Genomic DNA, 11,251 nt, shown 5'->3' on the forward strand with positions numbered 1-11,251 from the left:
TGAAGTGCACTGCTGAGGGGAGCAGGGGGTGGGTCAGGAGAGGTCTCGGATCCAACTCATGCTGAAGTGGCTTTAGTTTCTCAGTGCTGTGCTTTAACCCACTGCGCCAAAAGGGAGGGCCCTGCATTTAGAACGTTTAGGCAAACACGCTCTTTAAAAGTTTTATAAAAGGCCTCCCTGGTGGCCTAGGGGTTAAGTCTCTGTCTTATGCCTGAGTTCTGTAACAGCCTGGGGGCTAACCCACACATGGCCCACCCCAGTTCTTCTATGCAAAAATTAAAAACAAAATAGTTTTATAAGTACTTCTCCACTGACTATTATCATGTGAATATTTTACTTCCTTATGTGGTGGTAATCCTTGTAAAATCTTGATTGGAGAGGGGGGACCCCAATTCAGAGTCTTCTATATCTCTTTTCAGTTCCCTCTCAAGGGGGAGCTCTGGAGAGGCCGTTAGGCACAGTGGTAAAATTCTGAAGCCAGCTTCAGATAAATTCACTAGAGATAAAATTATGTAATTTAGAGCAAGTTATTTAATCCCTCCATGCCTCAGTTTCTTCAAATGTAAGAAGGCAATAGAAATGTATTATTTCAATATTCTAAGATACGATGTGTTTAACACCTCCAAAATCACATTATGTTTTATAATCCATGGCATGTGATCATCCAACAGCATTGTTTACATTCTTAGCAGTAAACAAAGTGATGGTATACCTTATAATTAGTTGAATATTAAACTTAATGAAATTTGTAACTACCTCATATTGGGATTTTTTGAGATGATTAAATGAGCTGATGTATTAAAATGCACATAAGATAGTTTCTGGAACACGGATAAATACTATAAATGTTCACTACTGCCACGGATAAATACTATAAATGTTCACTACTGCCACCACCTGGAAAAATAGTTCTACTCACATGACATTAGACAAAAGCCACACTAGTTACCCAGTCCATGGTTCTTTAAAAGAACAGAAAATCAGTCTCTCCCTGGTGGTGCAACGGGTTAGAGTAACACATTATGAAACTCTCTTCTGCAGCACAAGTTCCATCTGCCAGAGAGCTGACAGATTTCTTCTGACCCGCCTGCTGGTACCCTTAGCAGTGTACTTCATCAGTCAGCCCGTTCTGCTCCCTACTCTGTCTCGAATCTTCTCATCACCACAGAACTGGCCTGTACCCCAGTTCTGTAAGCATAAATAAATAAATCTTATTTTTAAAAAAAGGCAATTGAGAAGATCTATAGCATGAAAGATAAGCAAAGCAATAATCCTCAAGAACACATATGTTACTCAGGAAATTGAAAAGAATGTTTGCAATTCTAAGGCATATGTTTAGGGAAACTTAAGAAAATAGTACATTCATGAAACAAAAGAAAATGTTATTTAAAAAGCCCTAAAGATCTTTCACATTTTAAAAATAGGATTGCCAAAAATTAATATGGTCTGGAAAATAAAGTCAAAAAATAATTTAGAGAGAAATCAGAATTTGAAATATAGAGAAAAAAATAAGTAACATGAAGGGCTAATTTGGATAAATAAGCATCTGATCAATAGAAATCCCAGAAACAGGGAAATTGGATGAGTAGGGCTGGGGGGGGTCACCCAATATCGAAACAAACAGTACAAAACAACTTCACAAACCTAAAGACACCAAGCTTCAGATTAGAAAGTCCCATCCCCACCCCAAAAAATGCCCCACCAAGTTCTCAGGACAACAAATGGGGAAATAAAAACCTCACCTCTAGGGCCCTCCCTGGTAGCACAACAGATTAAAGCACAGCTCTATGAAGCTCTCCACATCCACTGCAGAACGAGTTCAACCTTCAGCCAGGGAGGTGACCCACATGGCACAGCAGACCTCTCCTGACCCATCCACTGCTTCCTCTCAGCAGTGTGTTTCAGTAGATTCACCTGTTCTGCTCCCTACTCTGTCTCTGGTGAATCTTCTCATCCCCCACACCTTTGGCCTGTACCCCAGTTCTTATATGCATAAATAAATAAGTCTTTATAAAAAAAAAAAACCTCACCTCTAGATTACAGTGAAATTTCAAGAGGGGCAGGGCAAGATGGCAGCAGAGTGAAGACATGGGGCTCACAGCTAGACTGCCGCAAAAAAAAAAAAGCCAGTAACTCCTGGAGGAAAAACAGATTTACAGCTCACACTAGGCGTAACATTTGGAAGATGGGGACTTCAGCAACCCAGACAGGCAAGGTGAGTCCCTGCGACTCATCAGGCCGGGCAAACAGCAGAGTGAAACTAATGAAGCCCTTATACAGTACCAATGGCAGACCTCTGTAAGCCCCAGACCCCAGGTGAAAGGTGGAAGCAGACCCACCACAATAGGCCTCCAAAGACATCTGTGCAGACCTCAGCAAACTCTAGGGCAGCTTTTGAAAGCTGACCAACCAGCAGTAGCCCTTGGCAGGCTCACACAGTAGGCCCCCATGGACCCCAGGAGGCTCAGGTTAAGTCCTGGAAGTAGTACAGATCCAGTAAGGTCCAGACAGCAGTGAAGCAGTCCCTGCCAAGTAGAGCATACATGACAGGCCCCAGCAGTTGTAGGTGCAAGGCCAGGTCCCCACAGGCTGCGTCCCTTGACGCAATGAGCCAGAGGGACACTGATTGGACAGTCTCTTGAATAGGAATGTGATTAATTACCCCTTGGTCAGTACAAATCAATACAAATCTCAACAGGGTCGACCCTGAGGAGATTCACACTACTTTGAACAGTAAGTGGGTAGACAAAAGAACCTGTGCGTTGTGGTTTGGAGTAGAGGACACTGGTGGAAGGGCAGTCAGCTCAGCTAGATATCCTGGAGAGAGGGAAGGAGAGGTTATATGGAGATATGGTCACATGAGAGAGGGGAAACTCTTGTGCAGGGCGGATCCACAAACTGGGTCTCCAGTGAAGATGATAGCAGGTGATACTTGTTCTGTCAAGTGTGGTGAGATCACAAGGCCTGCCTAGTCTCTAATCCCAAACCCCAAAAAGGAGGCTAACTGGGGGTAACACAAGCACAAGCCAGTCCTACCCCAACTCAAGCACACCAACATCTGGATCCCTCAAAGTCCCTTCCCACCCTGTGCAATCAGCAGCCACAAAACAGGTCTGGGTACATACAGAAGCCAGCAAAGATGAAAATAAAGAAATTGCTAAAAAAAATTTTAAATAATAATAAAATAGGGAGGCTCAAGTGGCAAAATGGGCAGACAAAAATAGATATATAATCCAGGGAAACATGAGACCTCAGGTGAGTATGATCTCACAAAGTGAGAGTAGCAATTTAGATCCAAACACAAAAGGACTGAAAATTACACCTCCCTATCTGAGGAAGAGTTCAGAACTGCTATAATAAAGGAACTCAAAGACATTGAAGACAACTCAAAAAGGCAAGTCAAAGTAATACAAGAGGACTCAAAGCCTAATCAGAGAGAAGGTTCCCAGAGAAATAGAAAGGGAGCCAAGTGGAAAGATGCTCCAAATAAACCTCACCTCTTTCAGACTGGGCTTAAGGCCAGTCCTGACGCCTGTAACAACCAAAAGTTTAACTGACTAATTGTCACTTAGGAAATAGAAAATCCAGAATCTGTCTTTTGGGGGTGCAGGTAAGGATGAATAAAGGCAGATGGAACGTGCTGAAGCAGGGAAGAGGAATACAAACAGAGGCAGCCCCCGGGGCAGACATTCCAGTCCCCAAATGCCCATCTTCCAGACTGCTGTTGGGTCTCCAAAGGACGTGGAGAAGCTTCCAGCAGCCGACTGTGGAGGAGAAAAGTTAAGAAGTTTTGCAGGTATCCATTCCTAGCTTTGTGCCATTATAGCCTGGAGAGGAAGGTGAGGGCCTGGATCTGGGCTCCTTGCTGAGCTGTGTGAATGTGGGCTGTTTGTCATGTTGTTTGGCTGCTGCTGCGTTGCTTTCAGTGCTGTCTGTCTGATACTATCTGCTGTTGCTTCTGGCACATCACAGAGGCCCTGGTGTCCTGCTGGTGGCATCTCCTGCTGTCACAGAGAGTTGGGTTCTGCTGGCTGTCTCTGCTGCCGTGTGTTCCAGACTCTCAGTGGTGGGAGGACACCATTTTGGGAGCATGGCCTTCTGTTGTTAATATGAATTCCAGGTCTTTAGTTGCAGTTAGACACCATCTTGGGCACCATTTTGTTTAGGACTTCTGAACAATGGACACTATCTGGAGTGAGATAATCAGCCACTTGTGGCCTTAGTGGCTCTTTGTTTCCCCATTTGTAAATAAATCCTACTATTGCTTCCTGAACCTGAGTGGTCTTGCAATTGTGTGCATGGGTAAAGAATGCAGAACTGGTAACTATTTGAACACTGTCCTTGGCCAGTTTGGCTGCCTCTTATTGCCTGGTAACATAAGGAAACCAGCAAGCCTTAGTGGATAGCTAAACTGGGTAGGCACAGGAGTATAAAAGGAAGGATCTGGAGAAAGGAGGCAACAAAGGATTAAGTGTGCCAAAAGGTGTATTCAAAAGGACACCTGCATTTCTATATTTATTGCAGCACTATTTACAATAGCTAAAATCTGGAAACCCACATACCTCAAAATAGATGATTGGATCAAGAAGATGTGGTATATATACACAATGGAATACTGCTCAGCAATCAAAAAAGATATGGGTGGAGCTAGAAGGGATATGCTCAGTGAAATAATTTGGAAGGAAAATGAAAAATATCAGATGGCTTCATTTATAGGAGGGATATAGGGGATCCAAATAAGATATAGAGGACAAAACAAAACAAAAACAAACAGACAATCATAGACTAGAGACATCCCTGCAGGGCAGGGGGAAGGATCTGAAGGAGGGAGAACAGAACACAGGGGCCTGTGGTGATGGTGCCCTGGCAAGTGGGGGAGAAAATTCTCTGGGGTCTACACCTGAGAGGAGGAAGTAAACACTGTATTAAAATGAACAATGATGTACATATACATAAATTAAAATAAATAGTAAAAAGCAATGACATTACATTGTCTCAAAAAAAAACAAAACAAAAAACAAGAGGTGTGTTCTTCATTCTGAAACTCAACATGTTAATTACATTTTGTGCATGCTTACCACGAAAAGGTGACATATATCTATTTCATATACATAGGTGGTACTAAACAGATATTGTTAACTATGATTATAAAGATGTAGTTGTCTAAGGGGATGGACAGAATACATATATTGGGGTTGTTTCCAGTCGCATAATATTGAAACCAATGCTACAACAAAAACCTTGAACATATTTGCATTTGCAGATAAATTGGGTTGTATCCACACAATAGAATATCATGCCACTGTAAATAAGAATGAGGAAGCACTCTATGCAGAAAGAGATCTTTAATGTAGAAAGATCTCCAACAGTAGTCTATTTTTGTCTAAAAAGAGAAGGGGTTATTAAAAAAAAACCTATAGTCACAATTGTTCACATTTGCATAAAGAAATTCTAGAAGATACTCAAGAACCCAAGAACAATGGGTGCCTATAATGGGAGCAATTAGAGTAGCAACTGATGGCAACAGGAATACAGAAAAGATATTTCACAATATGCCTTTTCATATTCTTTAGCTTTCTACCCATGAAAATCTATTTTTTAAACAAATACTAATACAGTACTTAACGATGTACCAGGCACTATTGCAAGCCATTTAAAATTAGTAACACATTAATTATTTATTAACATAAATTCTTATTCAAAATTCAATTTAAAATAAGTGTCTCAGTAGTGTCATAATTGTATTGTGGTTATGCAGAAAAATATCTTTGATCTTAGGAGACAATATGAGGATTTAGAGAGAGTTGTTGGGGGGAAAGGATATCCTGAATGAACTCCACTTCCACTGGTTTTATGGACACCCCTCTCACCCAGACCAAAGAGAGCCAATTAACCAAGGACTACAAATCCCGTAATGTCATCACCTTCCAAGGGAAGATGCTAGGACCTAGGAGGGGTTAAGTAGCCAGGTATATAACCAGACAGGTGGGGCTTGGGGTTCCTTTTTTTTGCCAGCTCTCAGCAAGCTGTGGGGTCCCACCTCAGCAAAACTGGTATGATACATTCACCAATTTATCTCTCTTTGTCCCTGCATTACTCTTTTCTTCTTTTCTTTTTTTTAAACCCTTTGCTAACATTTTTGTGTGTGCCTGCAGTTAAGGCTCATTATAAGTCCCTTTTAAGTGTGAGGGTGAGGCCCCACAGTCAGGTCACCCATTTCACATTCGGAGTGCCCTGTAACAGAATTAGCATGTGTGCAACTTTACCTCAACTGGTTAAACAAAGACAAATATCTGTATTCTGTATCTCAGAAAGAGAGAAAAAAAGATAAAACAAAGGTGGCTAAAAATAAAAGTAAATTCATGTGAAGGGTGTACGAGCAGTCATTGATTTATTCGTGTAGGGAGGAGGAAGTATCTCAGAAAAGTCCTTAAAACAGTCTGTTTTGTTTCTAAACCCTTTGGACTGATTTTCAAGACTCTTGGAATATATCTCATTTAATCTTGTCTAGCTTTCTTACTCTTGAACTTTATGCTCTAAACTTTATCACCATTTGTCCAGATCTTACTTTTAAATCATATCTCAAAAATTACTTTCTGTAAGATGCCTTTTTGGAGTCTTCCAAAATAATGTAATTTCTCACTACTTTGAACATCTTTATAACACTTCTAGGTCTCTAATATACATCATATTCTACATTTGTGTTAATCATTGCATATTTTTATTTTGTAAAACAACAGATCATCTGTATAAAGTACATTAATATACTTGCCTATTGAATACACACTATAACAATTATAGACTATAACGAGGTACTCCCCAAGAACTTGAAAGAAGTATTTTCGGTGAGCTAAGAGGCAAGATCTATTCTATATAATGGCAGTGGGTGGGATGGGGAGTCCCTGAAAGGGGGAAGACTACCAGCTCTTCTTGCATATGCAGCTCTCTCTGCCTGCAATTCCCACCCTATCTCGACACCCCCAGCCCTCTTTGCCCATTCAGGTCCCAGTCCAGGGTTACATCCTAGGAAAACCTTCTCGAAACCCTCTGCTATGTCAGAGCTTCCTTTATAACACTTGGATCTCTTCTCACACTTACCCCATTCTCTTTAATAGAGGCAGGTATGTGTGATTGACCTCCTTTACCGGTGAAATACTACAAGGGGAAGGGCTGTTAATATTTTTGTTCCCTATTGTCACTCTAGTGTTTAGAACAGTGCCTAGAATATAACAATAGTAGGCCCTAGTTTACTCTGTATTTTTTTAACGAATGAATTGAAAAAAAGAAAAAAAGTGTGGCCAACTAGGGGAGACAGGGAGAACTGGTCTTAGAATGAAAACAAAGAGAGAAAATAAAAAATGAAACCCTTTCAAAAGGAGAAAGAACTGGATTCTATTGACTTCTACAATTATATATTCCATTTATACCATTTACACGCATACATCTGCACATTTAATTTTGCTCTCCTCTGTCAACTATTACATGTTAGAGGTGGACAGCAGTCCTTTTTACTTTTACTCCTGTTTTCCCAATATTTTCTAATTTCCTAGACGACAGCTCTGGGCTTCCCAAGATCCCACCCCCTCAACTTTTCTAAGAAAAAGTGGCTCTAAGTTCCCCGTATAAAAAATTTTGGGTTTTCCCCCCAAATGTTCGCATATGTAGATTTCCCCACAGTCACAGATAAATTTTGGTGTCAGCGGGTCACTTTCCAGCCAATAGCGTTGTGGTTTCTGTTTTCAGTTTGTATAGCACCCTGAAACAGAATCCACTGAGAGAAGAAGGGCACCTTCTCTCCCAGTGCAATTTCACTTACGCAGCGCTCGGTCTTTTTTTGTTTAGTTTCTCGTACCCAGTGATCGCAGTTACTTTACACAGACCCCGCCCCCCAGGACGCGCGGAGCAGCCCAGCCCCTCCGAGGCTGGAAAAGCGCGCCGGTTGTTCTGGCAACAGAGGTCACGTGGACAAGCAGTGGCCAATGGGGAGCGCGCACGGCGCGCCGGGAAAAGGCAGCTCTCGGGCGCTGACCCGGGCGCGCGACACCTAGAGGCGGGCGGCCGGGTACTCGCCAGAAGCTGCCGGGCGCCTCCTGTTAACCTAATTTTGGCGTCCCGGACACCTTAATGACTGCACCAAGTCCCTCTCACAAGCCCCTGTTAGGCTGCGCTCCCCTATTTCTGTGATCTAAGGGGAGAAACACGCTGCAGCCTCCTGGGCCAGGATAAGGGTGGGAAGGAAATGAGAGGCTGTGTAAGTTGCCACCTCCACCTCCAAATTTGGGGAGTTAAGGTATAGCTCCTTAACTCTTCCCCCTGCTTTTGAGGTGACCTTGTAATTAGAAAAGCTTTTTGAGTAAACGTGCCAGTCGGCCACAGGTCACATCAGATGATAAGCCATCGAGTTCACAATCTCAAGTTAGTATAGCGAATGTGAAAACACTGGGAGAAGTTTACAATAAAATGTTAAGTTCTAGGATAATGGTGATGTTTGCACAACTTTGTGAATATATTAGAAATCATTGAACTGTGGGGTCTTCCTGGTGGCCTAGGGGCTGAGTCTCAGCGCTATCACTGCTGGGGTCTGAGTTCCATCCTCGGCCAGGGAGCTGACCCACATGGCACAGCAGACCTCTCCTGTCTCACCCGCTGCTCCCCTCAGCAGTGTATTTCAGTAGATCTGCCTGTTCTGTTCTCCGCTCTGTTTCTGGTGAATCTGCTCATCTCCCACCCCCACCTCTGGACTACACCCCAGTTGTTCTATGCATAAATAAATCTTAAAAACAAAATACTGGATTGTATACCTTCAAAAGTTGGACTTTATGTTGCATGAATTGCATTATAATTTTAAAAACAATATGTTTTAGAAAGCATTCAATAACAATTTGAGACTTTGAGAAATAACTGACACCTGCCATGTGAAAATTCAGAATTTTAGTCAACTGAGTTATTTCTAGAATATGGATACTGTACTTGGTATAGTGGCAAGAGACTATCAGGTTGCTCAATTTTCTACTTCTCACATAATTCCTGTAAAGTTGGAATGTAATTTGAGAATCGTTTTAGTAATTTCTTTCAAGTACCTAGCAGTTTTCATATGTCCAGAGCCCTATAAATTTTAACCTGACCCTAATGCTCTTCAGAACACAAGATTTTAAGTTTCCAACATTTTGAGAATTCTAGGATTCATACATTTTTGCAAAGTAAAATTTCAAGTTTCTCTTTTCTTCATGCTTTTTCCTATAGTAGCAAAACCATGAAAGAACCTAAACTAAAATTTCCCTCTCTTAACAATTGGGATATTATCAGGTCAAGTATAAAGACACATTTTTATTAAAAGATAAATCTGATCTATTCAGCTAGTATACCAGATAAATCCTAAGAAATGGGAGTGATTCTAAATTGGGATCCTCTTGGTAAATTGTCACATCAGTGATTCCGGGCTAATAGCAACTAAGAGATTTAATACCATGAAGCAGCATCAGTTTTAGATTTTTACCACTTGTAAACTCTGATGAACAGTTTTACCACTATCTTATGTCCTCAACTGTGTACCACAATTTTATGTCCTCAATGCCAAGAAAAATACCTGCTAAGCAAAAAATTTGCCTTATAATAGAAAGAATATCTTACCTGGGTCTGTTGACATGGCTGAAACTGCCGGGGAGCTGACAAGTCGGGTCATGTATGACTTCTGAAAACTGTGTTGCACCCACAGCGATCTGCAACAATTTGTTACTTTCAGAAAGGGATTCAGAACTTCTTTAGGCTCGCAAACAATGGCATCATGCTTTTTTTTCATGGTTTTTCCCTGTAGGAAAAAAAAAATTTTTTTTTCAATGGAATAACTCCCATTTCTTAGGATTTATTTGGTAGACTAGCTGAATTGATGTTCTGATATAAGCTGCCTTTATTCCATAAATGAAATGGTTGTGGATTTGGGTGGAAGATAGAACAGACTCATCTCTGAGGTCTTTACCAATTTAGATAAACATATATCTGTGTTACTGGGTCTTTGTAGATGTCTCCATCCCCACATCTTCATCTCCAGCAGTTTCTCTTCTTCTTTTCAATAGTCACATTTCATCAAGGGAGTGGTCTAAACTGGTACACGTAGATAAAGAGGTACAATATAGTATTGCCAAAAGAAAAATAGAGCAAAAATTCAGAGGGGGGAGGATGTAAGATGGAGTATCTTCTTTGTCCCACTTCTTATTGTGTGTGTGTTTCCTCCCCAGAATGACTCATTCTCTTTAATCCTCCACATGTAGTCAGTCAATCTTTACAGATACCAGTGAAAACTATTCCCAGCTTCCCCTTTTTTTTCTACTATAGTAAGAGCATCAAACCAATAAGCTGAAAAATCAAATAAAGAATTTCTATCTACCTGTGCACTTTATTCTCTTGACTTAAAGGCTAGCCACAGGGTTTGACTTTCTTTTTTATCTTATAAGTCTAATAGTAGAAGGGGAATGAATGAATGAATAAAATAAATCACACCATAAAGAACAATTGAAAAGGGAAACAGGGACTTCAGGGCCTTAAATCAGTGTTGTCTAACAGTAATACATGAACCACAGATATCATTTTAGTTTTTCTAGTAGCTATGCTTAAAAAAAAAATTTACAATTGGAAAAACATGGAAGCAGCCCAAATGCCCAAAAGTAGATGACTGGATAAAAAAGATGTGGTACATATATACAATGGAATATTACTCAGCAACCAAAAAAGAGAAACACATGTCTTTTGCAGCAACTTGGATGGAGCTGGAAAAGATCATGCTTAGTGAGATAAGCCAGAAAGAGAAAGAAAAATACCGGATGGTTTCACTCATAGCAGGAGTATAATGGACCAGGCGAGAAAATAACAAAAATAATGAACAACCATATACCAGAGACATACTGTGGGGGCGGAGTGGAGAATGGGATCAAAAACGGGGGGCGGGGGGGTTTAGGGAGGGAAATGCATGGGACTAGGGTGGTGGCACAGGGGTGATCTGGTGATGGGAAACCCGCGGGGATTACAATCGAGATGGAAAAAAAAATGTGCCAAATGATGTAAAAATAAACTTTGTAATAAAAAAAAATTAAAACAAAAAAAAACAGTTAAAATTAATGATATATTTTATTTAACCTATGACATCCCAAAATAAACTCCTCAAATGTTATCATTTCAACAGGTAATCAATGTAAACAATTATTAATGAAACATTTTACAGTCTCATTTAATAGTAAGCTTCAAAATTTAGGGTGCA

General features: G+C 40.8%; 1 protein-coding gene across 1 annotated transcript in view; it reads right to left on the reverse strand.

The window, feature by feature from the left end:
• Nucleotides 1-9,799, reverse strand: part of PXT1 (peroxisomal, testis specific 1) — a 22,679-nt gene extending 12,880 nt beyond the window's left edge. Inside the window, exon 1 of the mRNA XM_012721269.1 lies at nt 9,631-9,799. Coding sequence (XP_012576723.1) covers nt 9,631-9,799 — 169 coding nt within the window. The remainder of the gene's footprint in view (nt 1-9,630) is intronic.
• Between the last annotated feature and the right edge of the window lie 1,452 nt (nt 9,800-11,251).

Source organism: Condylura cristata, unplaced genomic scaffold, assembly GCF_000260355.1.
Source record: "Condylura cristata isolate star-nosed mole 26May11 unplaced genomic scaffold, ConCri1.0 scaffold00001, whole genome shotgun sequence".
Lineage (NCBI taxonomy): Eukaryota > Metazoa > Chordata > Mammalia > Eulipotyphla > Talpidae > Condylura > Condylura cristata.